This window comes from Athalia rosae, chromosome 7, assembly GCF_917208135.1.
Source record: "Athalia rosae chromosome 7, iyAthRosa1.1, whole genome shotgun sequence".
Classification (NCBI taxonomy): Eukaryota; Metazoa; Arthropoda; class Insecta; order Hymenoptera; family Athaliidae; genus Athalia; species Athalia rosae.
This window is the reverse complement of record NC_064032.1, coordinates 4,173,166-4,192,766: the sequence shown is the minus strand read 5'-3', so window position 1 is coordinate 4,192,766 and position 19,601 is coordinate 4,173,166. Positions and strand designations below refer to the sequence as shown.

The 19,601-nt window shown below is 43.1% G+C and overlaps 1 protein-coding gene across 4 annotated transcripts in view; it reads right to left on the bottom strand.

The window, feature by feature from the left end:
• Positions 1–394: 394 nt before the first annotated feature.
• LOC105686452 (A disintegrin and metalloproteinase with thrombospondin motifs gon-1) overlaps positions 395–19,601 on the bottom strand; it is an 88,890-nt gene continuing 69,683 nt past the window's right edge. For 2 of the 4 annotated variants that reach the window (XM_012401732.3, XM_048659102.1), the window contains exons 8-30: positions 18,630–18,855; positions 18,235–18,433; positions 11,665–11,882; positions 11,411–11,563; positions 11,175–11,324; positions 9,556–9,713; positions 8,586–8,763; positions 7,850–8,448; positions 7,610–7,773; positions 7,249–7,499; positions 6,767–7,136; positions 6,481–6,645; positions 6,246–6,386; positions 6,017–6,166; positions 5,772–5,942; positions 5,458–5,679; positions 4,918–5,100; positions 3,632–3,820; positions 3,234–3,559; positions 2,997–3,133; positions 2,729–2,922; positions 2,539–2,644; positions 395–2,462 (exon numbers count right to left, since the gene is read on the bottom strand). In XM_012401732.3, coding sequence (XP_012257155.2) covers positions 2,555–2,644; positions 2,729–2,922; positions 2,997–3,133; positions 3,234–3,559; positions 3,632–3,820; positions 4,918–5,100; positions 5,458–5,679; positions 5,772–5,942; positions 6,017–6,166; positions 6,246–6,386; positions 6,481–6,645; positions 6,767–7,136; positions 7,249–7,499; positions 7,610–7,773; positions 7,850–8,448; positions 8,586–8,763; positions 9,556–9,713; positions 11,175–11,324; positions 11,411–11,563; positions 11,665–11,882; positions 18,235–18,433; positions 18,630–18,855 — 4,634 coding nt within the window. In that variant the 3' untranslated portion in view covers positions 395–2,462; positions 2,539–2,554. Of the gene's footprint in view, positions 2,463–2,538; positions 2,645–2,728; positions 2,923–2,996; positions 3,134–3,233; positions 3,560–3,631; positions 3,821–4,917; positions 5,101–5,457; positions 5,680–5,771; positions 5,943–6,016; positions 6,167–6,245; positions 6,387–6,480; positions 6,646–6,766; positions 7,137–7,248; positions 7,500–7,609; positions 7,774–7,849; positions 8,449–8,585; positions 8,768–9,555; positions 9,714–11,174; positions 11,325–11,410; positions 11,564–11,664; positions 11,883–18,234; positions 18,434–18,629; positions 18,856–19,601 lie in introns of all 4 variants that reach the window. The other 2 variants (XM_020856503.2, XM_048659103.1) reach the window with 2 other exon arrangements.

Here is a 19,601-nt window from a genome sequence, read left to right as displayed (position 1 = left end):
GGTGTGAGAATCTAGTTAAAATGAGGGAGAAGCGACAAAAATTGATCGATGATTCAAAATTGAATATTATCAGAGTCGTCGGGTTGAGTTGAAGCTTAAATAATCACATCGTAGGAACAGTTTTTTTTTTTTTGATTTTTTCAAATGTGAAGCAAAAAAAAAAGAATATGGAGGAAATAAAAGATTAATTTATCGTTACGTCACAGTTAGTCGGATTATATTTCTCATTATACGCATTCGCCCCGCCTTAAATGTTAGGTAACTACCTATGATATTTAAAAATACTTTGTGTTGGCAGTAATAGTTTGAAATTACTAGAAACGACCTGCGGATAAGGTGTGTATATGTATGTATATATATGTATATATATATACGAGTAGAAAAACGATATGGTACATTATATGGCAGTTGTGAATTTTTATTAAGAAAAAAACTGTAAGAATCTCACACGTATTCTTAGCTAATAATTTCTGCTCGATCGTGTGAATATAGAATTTACTGTATCTACAATATCATTGAGTGTCCTTTTATCTAACTATTTAAAAATTTATGTACACGTAGAAAAATATCTTTCCGTTATCTGAACAGTTTTCAATCGGAAAGTAAGAAATTCGTCGTAGAATATTTTAGAAACGGTAACTGGCGATCATTTCAAGTAGTCATACTATACGATGATATCGATCATTACATTTACAGATTTTTTTATTAGACGATGTAATAAGTTAATTTGTTAAAAGAGAAGCCTGTCCTATAATTATACGGTAAATTTGACGTATCGTGATAAAATAATTATGCTAGTAGTTTTTCTTACGTTTAAAACAAAAAAAAAAATAAAAGTAAAATAAAATAAAAATTATTTACTAGTTAACCGTAAAGTTAGTTTTTATCTCTACTTAACTTACTTTTTAAAACACATTTATCTCAAACGTGCTCGTTTATACTGTATCGAAATTAACGTAATAATAGAATAAAATATTTTCACTAAATAATAATCGTTAGGTTGCAATAGCCGGATAAGCTGTTAGACGATCGTTGCAACGTAGTTTAAAATTTTTTTTTTATTATTTATCGTAAATTTTATTCGATAGTTGTTATTTGTTGGTTTTTTTTTTTTTTTTGTGAGTAATAAAATGACGTGAAGATAATTATGGCAGTGCGTTATGCTGACGGCAAATTGGCAAAATCTAAATTTTCACATTAGAGAGCACGTATTCGGGTTTAGTCGTAATTAGTTAGATCAAATTGTCCATCGATAGATGAGGGCGAAAATATATTTTTTTTTTTCCTATTCTCTTTCTGTCTAACGTTGAGTATTCTGGATTTGTTACCGGTGAAAAAAAAAAAAAATTATCATTTCCCGACAACGCGATTGATCGTTCGATTCGTTATTCAAAAGACTGATCTTCGTTAAGGATATCCATAGACAATCTATCTGCGAATCTATCTAGATATAATAACGTACTTATATATTATCATAAAATTTCTGGACCACGGAATCACAAAAATGGCATCATTATGCCATTATTCGATATAGTTTCCAATTTCTTTTGGCACGTGTTTTATTTGTTCTTTTTTTTCTTACTTTCCTTTTCACGACGCATTCATCATAGATAGGGTCGAAATGTATTTAAAATTATTTAAAAATTCTTCTCATCGGTACGGCACCGACGTATCGTCCGTCGGATAATTGGGAAAGTTGACGAACGACGTGGTGTGAAAGTTTGAAAAGAAGAACAAAAAAAAAACAAAAAAAAAAAAATAAAGAAAATGAAAAGAAAAGAAAAGAAGAAGAAATCACGTTTTGATTTTCTCTAGCGGTAAGCCTTCATGTTCCAATAGTAACAGTCTACGTCTAATACAGGTGGGCTTAGTACGGAACATGACTTAGAATAATTAATTAGTCGATATCTTAGCTTACGTGTTCCACAATAATAGCATTGGGCCCTATAAATTACCTCGTTTAACTTACTCCGTCTTGTTCTGGGACCAATATCATGTGAATTCGAATAGTATTGGGCAGATTTATTGTTCAAAACGATTTTTAAAGTAAGAAATAATCAGTCTTGACTCTTGAAACAGCATAGCCCCCCCTCCGTTAAATTGCCCAACTAATTAAGGACAGCGTGCAGCAGCCTGGTCACGATTGTTTCTCATCGGGACGAACGATCGACGACGGATATTCATTTAATACTATCGATTATTACTCGCGGGACTTGCTGTTTCGTCATTGACATATTTATTTTCTCACTTATTCCGATAAGAAAATGAAGGCCGCTTTGCTGAATTCCGATTTTTTTTTTTTTTCTAGTGGTCCCAGCGCAAAAGCTAGAGGGTTTCGAAGGCACTCGGTGTGTGGGTGTGTGTGTGTGGCAATGATGAAAAAGGCAGCAACTACGCCAAATTTGTATCGTTCGGCGTACGTTACCTTTGTGGCACTCGTGCCGTCTGCAGTCTTCGGAGAGCTGTGGAAAAAACACCCGTCTTATCCGCTAATCCTATGCGACGAGACCGTTTAACAGTGTGTGAAAATAATTTTACCCAAAACACGCTTCGACTAGGGAGGTAATACGTCGAGTTTCAGCCCCGTCTCCAATTTGCAAAAGCCGCAGTAACCGCCGCACTTTCCAACGACTTTCTGTTGGTTCTGCGGGCGAAAACAGGAGAAAAATCGGTTCGGTTTCTCTTTGCTTTTCCACAACAAAAAAAATAAATAAACATATATACTCACTATTTTGTTGATCAGGCGCGTCGCGTTGACCCCTTGCGTTACCCAGGAGAGATCGGGCGACAGACGCATTTGCGTACCCGTCAAGTTTATGCTGAAACGACCTTGGGGACATTTAGCTGCGCTGTAACAATCGCCGGCTTTGCCGAACTCGACTCTTTTGGATCCCGTTGACCACGAGAACGTGAAATCGTTGACTGAAAATAAAGTACATTGAAAATTTCAACGGTTCGCGATTGACCGGTCGAACGGGCGACCGGTTTAAACTCACCGTCGACTCTGAGATTCGTCGGATTCAGACGTATTCTTCTGAACATCGTTTGACCGGAAGTGGAACTCGTGTCGTTGGCGCATCGGCAGGAATCGCTTCGTTGCCCGTTGAACGGACAAGTGGTCGGATCCAGCAATCTGGATGCGAACAAAAAAAAAAAACAGACGTATTCGTTTGAATACCGAGGGGTCGTTCGCTCGGACTCCACTCTCCGGGGTGTTGAAAACCCTTGCGTACCTCTTGTCGTAAACTTCGGCGAAATTTTCGCGGTCGCCGGACGGAAGGGTCAAGTATTCCAAGGGTTGATCACCCGTCATGTTGTGACAGTAGATCGACATACGTTTTCCACCCACGCTGATCACGTAGTCGTCGTCTTTGGTTGTTTTCAATTTTCTTTTGACCTCCAGACATGACATAGGCTCGCATCGACGTTGGTTACACTTACGTTTGCGTGGCGGTCGGAATCTTACCGGGCAATTGCGTTGCGACACTTTCCTACCGTCTTTACGATGGCAGAACAAACGTCTCACCTGTCTACCTTTGCGTCCGCATGGAGCTGAGCACTGGAAAAAATAGAGGGAATATGGACGTCGAAACGACGACGGAATTTCAGAGGGAAACTTCGATATAACAACCTTCTTCCAGGGGCCGGTCGCCCAGTGAAACTCGTCGTCGCATTCCCTCAATTTGCAAATTTGTTCGGTCGGCGGTCTTTCGCTCAACTTGCAACCGTCGGCTTCCGCGGGATCCGTCCAACCGTATTTGTTTACGTGATGACAGCTGACGGCGCGTCTTTGAATCCCGTTGCCGCACTCCGCCGAACACTGGGCCAATAATAATATCATTCGTAACGTCGCGTCGATTGATCAACCGATCGAATGAAAAAAAAATTTTGCTCTCCACTGAATCAGAAACGTACTCTGTACAGGTGTTTCCATCAAACCATGCGAGGATGCAACGAATTAGACGTTAGTTACGAGGGTGATAATTTCGACGATGTTATTCTTGGGATGGACGCACAATTTTTTTTTTTTTTAATTTTTTTTCTTTCAAACAAAATAAACGCACGATAATATTATTACATGACGGTGTGATGTGAGCTGCGAGACGATGATGGTTTATCGGTGACGAGGATGAGGGAAATGTTTAGTTTTGGTTAAATTCGAATCGTTGGGATAATATGGGAGAACCAGAGATGGAATGACGTCTGAGAAAAAGATACATACGAGGCAGGCCTTCGTCATTGAGAAGTGTAAAGACGATCTTAGGTCCGTGAAGTAGCGTTGCGAAACAAAAAAAAAAAAAAAAAAAACCAAAAAACCAAAAAAAAAAAACAAAAAGGGAAAAATGATGTGGTTTACAGTAATATGAAAAAATGAACAGAATTTTGAAATACCATGAAAACCCTGATAAATGCCCGGAAAATTTTGATGTGCCAATTGCCCGCCAAAGTAGCAGTAGTAGTAGGTAGTAGTAGATACAGTATTCAAAAAGCAAAAATATTACACACACACGCTACAGTAGGGATAGGAGTCTATTCTTCTACGCGTATCAATCGAGATACTGCAAACACACAAAAAATATCGTCTGCGATCAGAGTCAGCCAATTTTTCGGGCGGAATTTGTTTTTCAAATGAAACATAAAACGCCCTTCATTCGTTTCAATAATCGAAAAAAAATCAATCGCCATATCGGCAAAACCGACTCTGATCCGCGACTGTTACATTATTATTGACAAGTTCCCAATCCCATCGTTCGTTCGTTCGTTTTTTTTTTTTTTCTTTCCCCGTAGATTCCATGTGAAAGAAATAGCGAAATACGTTGACGAAGTAACGATATGGTCCAATCGTGTGTGAAAAGAGAAATGAAAGACCCCGAAAAAAATTTGCTAATCGCCAATGAGATAGGGTTGCGTCGGTACCTCGGACCAGGCGCCTTCTTGCCACGTCAAATCGCAAGGTACTCGTTGACAAGGTCTCTGCGATTTCGGTCGTCGTTCGAGCCTCAGACATTCTTGTTCGTCTACCGATACCTGGGCGTCGCCGTTGTTCGACACGCAATCCACACGGCGTGTCTTAGTGCCGCTTCCGCACGATTTCGAACACTGAAAAAATTTGCCGGAGGTGCAAAGAAAGAGACAAAAAAAAACTATGAGGTAAAGCAAAGGGTGTGCGGTGGTGGCGCGTGTAACGGTCACAGGGAATATTAATAAATTTTTTTTTCCAGTTGCGTAAAAGTGATCGTGTAGAAAAAAAGAAAGAAAGAAAAAATAAAAATAAATAAATAATTAGCGTGTATTTCACGATGGTATTTAACAGTGTCGAATAAAATGGGAGTGTAGTGAGGGAAAAACGCATCGTTGCAAGGACGAAAATCGTTAGGCGGTAACGTCGCGTCGGTGGGAACATCGATCGAAAAAACAATGTAGTAACAACAAGGGAGTTTGGAATCTCTCACTTACGGGTGTCCAGTTCGATATTTTCCATTTGTAGGGTTTTCGAACGTCCGAGGAGTAAGATTGCTTGGGCGGCAGTCTTTGGACGACACAAGGCTGTTTCGAGCATCTTTCGACGTGAGGTGGTTTCTCGCTCTCCGAACAATCGTTGTCAGGCAGAATTTCGCCCCGTTCGCTCTGGCAGCGTACTTGACGGTGTTGAAATCCGTTACCGCATTCGGAATCGCACTGCGAATTCCCCCCGGAAAAAAAAAATTTTTCGCGTTCACCTCTAGTCCGTATTCTGCGATATCGAATCGATCGGTTTCGTCGAGACTCACCTGACTCCAGTCGCCGGTGTTCCATCTCGGGCAGACGTGACGATTGCAGGGCACGGCGGCCGGCGGTTTTTGACTTCTGTCGCAAAAGTTCTCGGTGACGGATTTCCCCGTTTCGGCCGAACTGCACCTCACCGCTCGTTTTTTAACGCCGCCGTCGCACGGCTTCGAACACTGAGGGAGAAAAAGTAATTTCAAGGCTCGCCGACGAGTCGCTCAGTTTTTTTCCATCGACTCCGTTCACTCACCGCTCCGAAGCTACCTATGCGCCAGGTGTAACCCGGTTGAAAGGAGGTGATGGTCTCCGGAAGTATCCTGTTGGTGTCGATCTCGCGATCGCGATGTCTGTGGTACTCGTCGGTGTCCGAAACGTAGGTGATGGGGGTCGACGATACCGCCTGGGGGGGGAAAAAAAAAAAAATTTTCTACCTCAGTTACCGGAAAATTCAGATTAGGCGGTAGTAGCCGCCGTCTCACCTGCACCGGACAGGGGGGACGCGCGCACGTGGTAACGTTCGACGGCATTTCCGTATTGTTGCAATCCGAACTCAACGACCCCTTAGCGTCCCTGCACGACACTCTTCGCTTCGCTATACCCTCGCCGCAGCTGACGGAACACTGTTCGACAAAAAAAGTTGACCGAAGTCACTCGCCACCTCACCCCGGATTCGAGCGAACGGTGAAAAATACGGTTGAAAAATCAACGACTCACCGAACTCCACTCTCCGGTCACCCAGCTGGGACAGGAACCCTCGTTGCATACTTGAACGTTCACGGGACGAGGACTGTTGCTGCAATATTGGGGCAGTACAACGCGATTTTCCACCTGACACCAGTATACCTGTTCCCGTTTGCCGAGACCGCAGGTAACCGAGCACTGCGACGAAAGAAAAAAAACAAAAAAATAATTAGAATAAAATTTTCAAAGTTTTCCAAAAATTCAGAAGTCACAAAATTCCATTCGACGTCCTCGTTCCAAACGGAAAATTTCTACGCACCGGTGTCCAGGCGCCGAGGGTCCATTTGGGACAGGCTCCCTGCCCGCATGGTCTTTCGAGCACCTTCTCCCGCGGATTGCATTTATTTTCCGAAACGTGACGTTCGTTGGAGTCCACGCAATTTGCGCTTCGCGTCTGAACGCCACCGCCGCAGGACACGCTGCACGTTCCCCATTCGCCGTACAGCCAGTGGGACTCGTCGCAGGGTCCCAGGCAAGCTTCGATTTCAGCCGGTTTTTCCAAATTCGAACAAGCGTGAGCTATTATCGGCCTGGAACCGCTCTGCAGACGCTGTTCGCACTGCGACGTAACCGTGCGAATCCCAGGACCGCAGTGATTCGAGCACTCGGACACGCTGATCACTTGCCACCTGAACAACAACAACAAAAAAAGAGAGGTCCATTCGCGTTCCGCTTCTCGTCCCGAAACGACGCAATTTTTTTGCGCAAATCGCAAAAAAAGAAAAACAAACGGCCGCTCACCCAATGGTGCAATGAGTGTGACACATCTTGCTCTGTTCGCGCGGTTTTTCTTCGGCTCGGCAAAAATCGTCGGGAACGGCTTCCTTGTTTACGGTACTTCTGCACTCCGCTTTTCGATGACTGGTACCTTGACAGGCTCTGTTGCAACCCGACCAGTTGCTCAACACCCACGTGTAACTGGTCAGTATATTTTTCGGTACGGTGTACTCGTACGATATTTGGGGAGGGTACAAATTTCCAACGGACAGTATCTGCGGAGGGATAAATAAAAACCGGGGGTTGACAACGAACCGTTGCGAGCCGACGTGTTCGAAAGCAAAAAAAAATAATAATAATAATAATAGTCTTCGTTAAAATTCACCTCGACCGTCAGATCGAAGCTGATCGGCCTGGAACTGTTCAGTCTTTCTATGACGGATTCGGGTCCGCTGTACTCAATAGTGAGACCGGGTTGTACGATGATCTTGTGATGAGCGACCATGAAGTGTCCGTTCAGTATGTAATCTCCACGTTCGTTTTTCAGCGCTGAATGAGCAACGGGGTATCAGAAAAAATTTGAAAAAAAATTAAAAATTAAAAATGCGAACCGACGTTTACTCACCCAGATAATTACTGTCGTTGTTCGATCCCCTCCATCCGTGTTGTCTTATGTCGATGTAGCTGCTACCGGCCGGTATTTTGGTCACCTTGTTGTAACCGTACATACTGACGTTGTAGGAACCGGCAATCCTCTGACAGGACGAATTGTCGCCCATGCATACGCCGCAGGTGTCCAATTCGGCGCTGGAATTCAACACGTGGTCGCAACCGGCCGGTTTGCACCTTCCGTTCACGCATATGTGAAACGTGTCGAGTCCGCATGGCGTACCGTCCACCACCTTGTCGCGAAGCATGAAATACTGCTCGGTGTCGACCTGACAGTAGAGTCTGCAACGATCGTTGTGCGGGATCCTCGTGTATTTGGCGTGCCACTTGACGTTCCTCGTCAAATTTCTGATGTTCATGTTGTTGTTGTTGAATTTTGAACACTGTTCCTCACGGAAATCCGGATCGCTGGAGGGACACTCCTTGGTGCCGCAACTGCGGTACTTCACGCTAGCCCCCAGACAGTAATCGCCGCCGTTCCGTGGCCTCGGATTGTTGCACTCGCGATACTTTTTTTTTATACCACCGCCGCAGGTTCTCGAGCAATCCCCGTAGCTGCCGAGACGATGGAAAAAATATACATATACACGGAGCGAGCTTCTCGGTTCGCGGGGAGGTTTTTTTTTTTTTTTTTTTTTTTTTTTTTTTTTACAAAAAGGGGGGGGAGGGGGAGGCGGAAGACGGATACTCACTCTCCCCAGGGACCCCATTGGCCGTTTACGGGTGGAAGATTTTGTCGGGAAACGCACTCGCCCCGATGACACCATTTGCCCCGGTCGCAGGCGGTACCGTCGGCCCACGGCATGTGCTGCGTGTGACACTGCTGTTCCTGGTCCCAAACTGGCGCGGTGCACCAAAGTCTCCTGCACACTGCCTGGCCAGTAGCCATCCGAACACTCAGATTACGTTTTACTTAATCGGAGACCGCTTGGGATCCGACGGCTTTTTACAATCTAACGAACTGGGGGGGGGGGTATTCGACGGCTCGTTCTTTGGGGAGAACTAGAGTCGAGGTGTAATACTTGGACCCTCTTCCTTTTTTTTTTTTTCAACGGGTCAAAAGTTGAAAAATAAAAAAAAAGAAATTTCGGATCTGGTTGGTAAACTGGTTGAAAGTAAATACCAAACTACAAAGCTGAAGCTTCGATGAGTAGATTACGTTGCGAGGTACCGAGGTGAAAAAATTTTTTTTAAAACATAAAATTGTGGAAGGATTTTTTTTTTTTTTTTTTTTCACCCGGAGTCATATGTATTACGAGGATCGCCAGCTTGACACTTCAGACGGGAGTTATTCGTTCGCTTAAAATCAACTCGTAACTCGGAACTCGGTGTGAGGCTATTCTACTTTTTTTTATTCTACTATTTCTACTTGGATAAATATTTAAACTAGTATAAAAAAAAAAAACCTCACTAAGCTGCGCTCTAAAAGCGGGCCACTCTCGAATTAAGTGATTTCAATGATTATCGATTAGTAATGTTAATGGTTGCATTACATTATTATTTCGGTCCGATTCGGTTTTGTTAATTATTAATATTAAAAACCCTCGACGGCGATACGTTCGTCACTGTCGAAAAATCGTATCGCGTCACTGGCGAGGGTTGATTTTTTTTTTCCAAAGCGGACCAAAATAATATAATAAAAAAGCAGGATGCGTGACTCACCATCACTCACCATGTAAGGGCATATTCTAGAGCCCGACCCAAACACCAATTCGCATTGCGTATTTTCCGAATAATCCTCCCCGGGCAAACGTTGATGAACCAGAGACGGTTGTACCGTGGTGTCCGGCTCGTCCAGCAAACAATTTCCGTATCCCGAACTAATTTGAAAAAAAAACAAAATAATAGGAGAAAAATAATCCCATTAATATCATCGCTGAAAATGGTAAACAACGTCCGAATAACCTTCTCCGACGAAATGAGAAAGAAAAAAAAGAAACCAAAACAAATACATATATATATGGGGGATTCCGTGCTAAACCAACCGACCCGTGACCCTGACCACTTTTTATCATCGTGAAAATTTTTCACTCTTTCGTATCTACCGAAAGCTATCTTTCCGATTTTTTTTCAGATTTTCGTCTCAACCCGTCCGAGCACAATTGTTTTTTTTTTCAAAATTCTGGACATTTTTTTTTTTCAAATGCTCGTAGCTTTCTCGAAAACGAAGATATCGAAATAATAAATTACGGGATTTTTTTTCTCGTTTTGAGTTGAAGTTGCATGAAAAAAAAATACGAAAGAAAATCAAAATTCATTCTCACATGTTTTTTTCAGATTTAAACCGGAAATTGTTTCTTTTTTCAAACTTGGACCATTTCAATTTGTTTGAAAAAATTCCTCACTTTCCAAAAAGACATTTTTACAATTGTCAAAAAATTGGTAGCTCGTGATATTCGTAACTTGTATTTTTTTTGTTACGTTTTTTACCTCGTATAAACCCGGGGTCATGTTTCCTCCTTGGACGGATGACGCATGTAAAGTGATTTCATTCAAAATTATTCTTTTTTATTTCATTGATATATATATATATATATTCGTCCTGCAAATCTACAGGGGGCTGCAAGAAAGGGTGAATTTTTGGTGTCGGAAATGCCGAAAGTTGTTTTTTTTTTTCTCGGCAACGACATAAATTTGTAGGCATTCGTCGAACGGACGGCGCTCTTCGGCGCGCCGAAGAAATCGACGCGTTTCTCCCGCCGAGAAAAACTTGCTCGGTGATTCGAGATGCCGAGGAATTCGTCGCGTTGTACTTTACTGACAAATGTCTTTTTATCGACGCGCGTAACCGATCGAGAGAATTCATCCCGCTGTACGCGCATCGAAACAGTAGATTTTGCGGAGTCGTTCTTCTCGGTGGAGCAAGAAAAAAAAAAAAAAAAAAAAACACGCGGATGTCCGAATGGGACGCGAGGCGGAGTGTCGTTGACATTTTAGCGACTCTTCGCGCCGTTCGTCAAGGTCTCCGTCGATATTATTTGTGGTGTACTTTTTTTTGCGGGCGAAAAATAAAAAAAAAAAATGGCAGTTAAAAGGCAGAGAACGGAAATAACGCTAGAAGTGGACGCAGAGCTCTTCTCGGCCAAGCCACTTTAGCAACGATAAAGTGGAGGCCTTCGAGGCTCCCTTTTAGTCCTCTACCGAGAATAATATCGACCGACAGGAATCTCCTTGACGCGGAATTCTGCAGACCGACTAACAATAAGACGTCGGGTATTTTTGAATTCGGGAAGGCGAAAGAAAATCGGAATTTTAACGCTTTAATTTCCAACGATACTGACTCTAGAAATTCGGTGACGTAGTGGCGGGAGCAGTTCGACCATTCCCACGGGAAGGTGTTGTCGTCCAACATCCTCGACATAACGTTGTGAATGCGGGTGAAACCTCGATACTGCTGACATTTCGGATCGTCGTCGTGCGGCATGCTCAATCTGTAGAGTTACGCCGTGATCAGAATAAGCGAGAAAATAAAATCGGAAGCGGAATCAATCGTTTTTTTTTTTTTGAGATTTCTTACACGTGGCCGATTTCGTGGGCTATCGTGAACGCCGCGGCCAGTCCGTTGTCCTGAACGATGGCGCAGGAGGCTTTCGGGACGCACATCCTTCCGAGTTCAGCCAGACCAAGAGTGTCGCATCTCCCTTCCGCCGTGTTGTGACAGAGATTCTCTCTGAAAGTTTCAAAAACGACGACGACATTCGATTTTTGATTTCTCTTACGATTTTCGACAAGATTTTTATTTCTAAGGTATTCGGGACACGCCGCGCTGACCTGGTGAGGAGGAGAGCGGCGTCGTAATGTTCGGGCGAAGCCTCGTCCGGGTCGTTGTTGTGCTTCTGCCAGAGACAGAATCTCTGTAGCATCTCGTCCGCGGCTATTCCACCGCCGTTCGGATGTTTCCTTCCGAAGGTGTCCGAGGTGTTGGTTATCTTGACGACGGCTATGCTGATGGGATTGCCGATGGACGGGTCCTTGTAGATTCGGGACACCTGGAAATAGCGGTGGAATAAAAAAATAGAAAAGGGGGAAAATTATCGGGAGCAAATCGCGTCCCGTAAAGAATCTCCGGGGGGACGCCTTAAGAACGCGAAAGAGATACGGAGGATAATTTCGATTCCTAATTAAATTAGGATAAGGGCCTCAATTATTTCCGCACCCTCAATGGAAGAGGAGGACATGCGCGTCGGAGGGATCGCGAGGTGCGCGTCGTGTGTCTCGTTATTTCGAGGAGAGTTGGTCGTAAAGTTGCATCGAAGTAGCGGCGGCGGCGGAGGCGGCGGCGGAGAGAGCCCTTCGGCTCATCCGCGGGGATTCCGATATTCTACCGGACATTTTACTCGACTCGAAGATCGCCGAGATATTATTTACCGGCGAACGTCGGTGTACCGTCGGACTGTGTGGAGACACGTATAAACGCGAACGTGGAGGAAATTTACGTAATTGCCGCAAGGCCAGAAATGTAATAACGCGACTGCCGATCGCGAGGACGTCTCACCCCGTTAAACGGTCTCTTTATACCAATTACCATTCGAACGTTTCCTCCATCCGTGTAATTACGAAAGTGTGTTACAAGTAACTCGAGCGTACGTAATACAGTTATATCGAGCGTATGCCCCATTCCCCGTCAAATCGAGCGAGGTCCTCTCGGTCGCCGATTTTTTTTTCTTTTTCTTTTTCTCTCGTTCTTTACCCGGGTGTTAGTTTTTTAAACTTCGATTTTCAGATGATTCTTGTGAACAGAAAAAAAAAAAAAAAAACAATCGAATCGGTCGTTCTTGTTCTTGTTGTTCTTGTTGTTGTTGTTCTCGGGTGAATTTTTCTACGAACAACGTCGTTGACGATTATAACTTTTTTAATTGCAATTAAATATTCTATGTAATCCGGAGTGACCTAATCACCGCGCAGCGATCTTACGGGATATCTTGGGATTCCGTTCACGCCCGGACGTAGATTAATGAATAACAAGAGTTGATTCATGAATCGCAATTAGGTCCGGTGTACCTATATGATATCGATTAGATACGAAAACAAAATAACGCGGTGCGTGTATGAATTCAAAAAAAAAAAAAAAAAAACAGAACGCACCAAATCGCGACGCGTGTGAATCGACGGCGTAATAAACGACGGTTTGAAAGTGAGGTATACGTACGCGTTCACGCACACCTGTTTTCCGTGACGCGGGTATGCGTATGATTTTGTATTCAGGGAAACGTACGGCGTTAATTCGCTGCCGAGATTAACAACGTGAGAACACTTAGCACGTCAGCACCGTAGGTGCACGTTGCGGCGGCACGCAGCTTCTTCGAATGCATCGCAGGTTCTCGTATATATATGTATATATTCGTATGGTACACGTGTGTACCGCGTTATATGCGTAGAGAGAGAAGTTGGTTGCAGGCTACAGGTAAACATATATATATATACGTATATATAAGGTAATAGGTATTACTAGCTTCGCATTATGTATACGCGTGCATCTCGTACACGTCGTGCACAATTACGCCACTCCGGTCTATGTAATTCAACCGAGCTATTTTCCTCCCTCTTATCCGCCCCTTCAATTTCATCCTTTTTCCCCTCTATTTTATCCTTTTCCCCGGAGGCGGACGAGCGTAAAATTGTCAATGATTGAATAAACTTTTTTTTTTTTTTTCTTTCTTCTTTAAATCGTCCTTACCGAGCGTTTGTTTTCAGAACGAACATTTCGGATGAAAATCGAATTTTTTGCGAATCCGAGGAAAGTCTTCCGACGTTCGAATTCGGAATTCCATGACATTACATTACAGACGACAGTACGGAATTCTGTCTCTCCAAGGATCGCGGTGGCTGCGGCAATCGAGTTCAAAATTATAATACTTAAGGCTCGAGATAACCTTAGAAAAATTTGCCCGTGGGGCACTTACCGTAGAGTCGATCGCACGCGAATCGGTTGGCAAATACAATATCGGATAGCCGATGTCGAGTCGCGAATCTGTAATATAATTTTTTCAAGCGCGCGATCTCGTTACGCGCGTATAGCGTTGATACGATTTCGATTCGAATAGGTGTACGATGATAATGAATCGGGAGAGGAATTTCTTTTTTCCCCTCGTCGTTCGGTAACGCGCGTACAACGCGATCGAATATATCTCGTCGCTTATTTTCTTCCCCGTCTACTTTCGATTGAATGAAATATTATTTCGGTCAAAATTACCATACGTAATTTTGGTAGATCGCCATTTTTCGGCACGGTGCAACGCCGCCGTTGGAAAAACGATAATTGAGACCGCCGCGCGTACAACGCGATCCGCACTTTTACACGCGGGAATGCGGTATACATTTACCACAAATTTATACATACGTGGTATATACTTATATATATATACATATAGATACATACCCGTGTATTTACCATTGCCGTATAACGTCAGCCTCGTTAAATATTTTACGTAATTTTTCAAACTGAATTCATTTGGAGAGAGAAAAAAAGAAGTGAAAAAAAAGAAAAAAAAAAAAAAAAGAAAATATAATAATTTCTATCCAGGCACATGTGTACAAGTCACACATATGTATCGGGTACTTTGTTAGATGTATACATATCTAGAAAAAAAACCCACATACATTTGCATATATACATATATATATATATGTATGTATGACTGTGAACTAAACTATTCGTCGAATAATTTACCTTTTATTAATTTTATTATACCGTGTAACGTACGTATAATGAACCGACGGAATGTATTAACCTGATAAAACACGGTGTATCGATCACCGATACAATGTACAAGGTGTCCGATTTTTTTTTTTATTTTTTCCACAATCGGAGGCGAGGAAAATCGCGAGAAAATTATTTACTATACCCGCTTCCGGGGAAACCGTTCGCAGAGGTCGTTTTATCGAACGTTCGAGAAAAACGATAAAAAAAAAAAAAGAGAAGAAGAGAACGAAAGTCTCGATTACAAACGGACACCCCGTACAGACGTTTTTTTCCACCTAATGAAAATCGTATGCGCAGCCCCCCCGTGCAGCAGACCGCGTACGTATACCTATATGTATAATGCATAACGTTATAAAGCAGTCTTTGGTTTACGCCCTTAACAAGTGACTAATCTGTACGAGTTCGTTAGATACATAATATTACGTATTTATAGGGTGTCCCTTTTATTCCGTCCGAAACGAGGCTCTCCAATTTTTTCAAAGACTCAATAAGAAAAATGGAGTCCAAGTCCAGCGAACGTCATTTTCATATATTTAGAAGAACAAGATCGCAGAAGCCGAATTTCTGGAAGCTGCTGGAATGAATTTTTGTCGAAAAAAGACACCCCTTAGACGCGTGCATACCGTGTATTATAAACGCATATACGTGGGTCCAGAGGGTACCTGGGATATATATATATATATGTATATGTATAAATGAAAATGAATCCCCGTATGAGAAATGATGCATCAAGTATAGTAGTCGGCGGATGCAGTAGTTGGTATAACATTATAAGGTAGGTATTCAGGTTATTCTGACAGGAATTATATCCACCCATCTCGGAGTTCTGTCCGTACGCATCTAACGTAATTATTATAACTTTATAAACGAGGTATGTAAACGTATATTCGAGTGTTCGCTTGTGTGTTACACGTACGTATATATATATATATGTATATTATACAACGTAGCACGCATCGCGAATCGCCCGGGGTTGTTCTTCGTGTAATCCGTTTTAACGATCCGCTCGAGAAACCGATAAAATTTCAACCGATCGTTTTGTCCGAAACGTGATCGACTGTCCGGGCCAATGATACGATCCGACGATCGGTAATATTCGAATCGACGTGGTTTGGAAATTAGAAAAAAAAAAAAAAAAAGTAGAACTTCGCCTCTCGCGTAATTAAAACGATCGGATACACGTTTCTACAATTGTATCGAAGATCAGAAAGTTGGACGGATCGAAAGTTGAAAAATGACAGGATGATTTTACATCGGTATTAATCGCGTCGCTCGCGCATATCACGAGGATGAACTCACGTGACGATTTTCAGGGGAGAGAGAGAGAGATCGATCAATGAACGAACGACCTTCGAATAACGAAGGTTTTATCGAACGGCGCCGATCGTGTATACAAAATCGACGATCGTCTTCGTCTTCGGTTCGCTTACAGGTAAGAGATTTATCAATAAATTGATTATAATTTATCGTCGTGTTAACCGCATCGGGGTGTGTACGGGAGACTCGCGCGTCGTCATCTCCTATCGGTCCGAGGAGATCCACGAGCAAGTCACAACAGAGAATTACGTACGATTTCAAACGAGCGGTTCGAACCGATCCCATAAATTTTCGGCGCTACGCACCGTTCGTCCCGTTCATCTTGAGCCCGTCGCTCGCGAGTATCGAACGCGAACCGCGATGATTAATGACTGATTGATCGAGCTCGAATAACTCGCGTGATGTCCGTACGCCGCCGATACACCGGTCTACGTACGTAACGTACCTCGCGATCTCTCGATCGTTTAATTTTACACGAGGGGGGGGGGGGGGGGGGGGGGGGGCAAAACTATTCGAGATTAAATTACGACCACGTTTTGTTACGATAATTACCGACGACATCGGGACGTGTTCTTCTAATTCTCGTCTCATGTTCCGCGGACGGAGCTCGTGAAAAAAAAAAGAAAAAAAAAAAAAAAACGGAAATACAATTTAACCGATTTCTTTTTTTTTTTTTTCGTGACTCATCCTTTAGGGTCCTGTAAACTGTGGATATTGAGACGAAAAAATTCCAGAGACGGGATCCCCGTCGTCCTTGATCCTCGGGGATTTTATAGGATGTGATATTTTAACGCGTTTTTCATGGAATAGGTGAGATTTTGTTTTACGACGATAGGAGTCTAGTCTTTGTCGAGGAATTTGCACGGGGCGAAGGCGAGAGCGAGATAGAGAGAGAGAGGCATGTGGCTACACCGCGCGAAGAATAGGAATAAGAGTAAGAATGAGAATGAGAATAAAAAGAAGAGGGAATAGGTGGGAGGAGGAGGAGGAGGAGGAGGAGGAGGAGAGGAGGTTGGTACGCAGGGAGAAGGGTATAAGTATGCAAAAATATCGCATCCCTCTCGTAACCGCGATGTTACCTGAGATATAAATTATACCGAGGCTTGAAAAACCGGGTAGCTGACAATAACCTGGACGACGATAGAATGCGATTTATTTTCCAATACGTTCGTCGGACGTTTGCATCGACTCTCGAGCTATACATATATACATATATATATATATATATATATATATGTATACATATAACGCGTGTACAGGTATTCTCTGGGCAGGAGCAAAATCAGCATCGTCGGCGGCACTAGATGCCGCATAACAACCTTCTTTGTGCGGTTCCGTTCGTCGAGGGTACGTAATAAGAAATTCCACCTTCTCTCCTGAGCTTCGTTCAATTATTTATCAACCTTTCGCCGGTACGCGCCAACCTTCCACATCCAACGTGTAATTGTATTCCTCGTTTTTTTCATTTTCCAACGAGAGAAAAAAACTCTTTACCCCCAAAAAATGAAACGAACGAGACGCGATATGTTCGGATCGCGAACGATGGACGTGGATTCCGCGTGACGATTTCGATAGGAGTCGACAAAAAAAAAACAAAAAAAAGGAGAGAGACGAAAAAAAAAAAAAAAGGGGGAGATAAAGACGGTGGGATATATATATTCGTACGTATCAGCTGACAAGTGCTACACAGCACAGGTGCATGTAACCATCAAGGATGAATAACGGCCTCCGCCCGTTAGGATCCTGTTCGCGGTATTTTACGACGATGACTGTGTCGAAAAGTTTGGCGGGGGGTTGGGGAGGGGGGGGGGGGGCGAAAGATCGAGAAAAAAAGGAGAGAGACGAAAAAATCGAAAGGACAGAGGAGGACGAAGACGGAGATAATAAAAGAGCCGGGGCCCGTCTATTATGTACGAAACGATTTGCATATATTGTAAATTTTTTGGGATAGAAACTCAAGCGTTTCACCTGCGGATCGAATGATCGACGACCGTAGGAGAGATTAATAACACTTTTAAAATTTTACGGCGGTAACAGATTGTCCATCTTTCGCGACTCGGGGGGAATCTGTCGTAAAAAAAAAACAAAAAAAACAAAAAAACAAGCAACGGTCATACGCTTCCCGTACGAAGCGCGGTTCGGCCGTAAAAACGAAAAACAAACAGAAAAAAAAAAAAAAAAAAAAAAAAAAGGAGAAGGAAAAAATACCGCGAACCAACGAACGACATCGGCTCCTCTTTCTTCCTTCTCCTTTTTTTGTTTTTTTTTTTTAATCTAGCGATGCGGAGAAAAAAAAAAAGAAAATTCTCTTCGATACTCACGGTGCTCATGAGGACCAATATGTAACTGGTGAGATGTTCGCCGTGGTATTCCGCCATCTTTGCATCGGCCACCACCATGATTTCGATGAAATATTCCTGTGGTAGGGCTCGTCTCGGTCTCCAAGTTAAAATGGGATCCTCGATATCCGATTCCCGGTACCTCTGAATCGGATAATCCCGACGCTCGGACGGAAAGTATCTGCGCATAATAATCCGAGGATCGACGAGAATTGTAACAAGTGATTTAACCAGGAGAACGAGTTCAAAGTGTCTCGTTTCGTTTGCTTCGCGTTACACCGCGGCCAATGAAATCCGACGATTTATTTTGTCGCGGTCAATTTTCTCCGCGACAAAATCAAAGATCAAAAATATCGCGGGTTATCGCTGGCTCTCACCTGTTGTTCTGCCGTCCGAACGACGGCCTCATCCCGTTGTGCCCGACGAATGCACCGAGCTCCTTTCGTCGTCGTTCGGGAAAATCATCTTCAATTTCGAACGATTGATCGATCGATGTTTTGCCCGTGATTGATCGACGTTCCCTTGGATGTTCGCCGACGTAAATTTTCGCGCCCGACGTGTCCTCGGTAAGGAGTTCCGGTGCCTCGTCATCGCCGATGGAATCTGTCGAGAGAGAGAGAGATAGATAAAAGGATAGAAAAAAAAATTAAAATAGTAAAACACCGAATAGAACGAGAAACAAATTTCATCGACTGTTGGACAGCGATCGTTACAACGAATGTTATTATTATCGCATATTTATAACAACTGGTAATTGATGAGTGTACGGGGAAAAAAAAAAAAATATAATCAATAAATTACAACGCGCGATCGCCTGGCGTTAGTTTCTGAAATTTGATCGGTAGCGTGATTGATGAATGGATGGCGATTTTTCGAACATTAAAAATATTCGTTTCACCCATCTTCCTTCGATTCACCGCGGAATCGGATCGGTGAATCGTTTTGTTTCGTTTTTTTTTTTCTTCTATTTTTCTCTACGGTGGATCGTTCCACTTTCGAGGGATCGTTTCTTACGCACTACGACGATCGTAGTCCCGTGATTCTAAGGACGTCCAAAAAGGTCCGGGTCACGCCCCCAGTTTCTCGGTCCTCGCGGCGTAGGTACCGATAAAAAAAAAAAAAGCCCCGACAATAGAGCAGCGGAGGACGATTGTCGTAGTTCGGTTCTCGTCCGTCGTACGTAAAGAATACAAATTTTCTTATCTATATCTCTGCAGCTACGTTCATTCCCCTTATAAATATGTGCGTACCTCGCACACGTTACACGCGCGAACGAATAGGTATAAGGTAGGTAGGTAGGTACCTAAGGTACTCTCCGTAACCCACAATATATTCAACCTCGAATATAA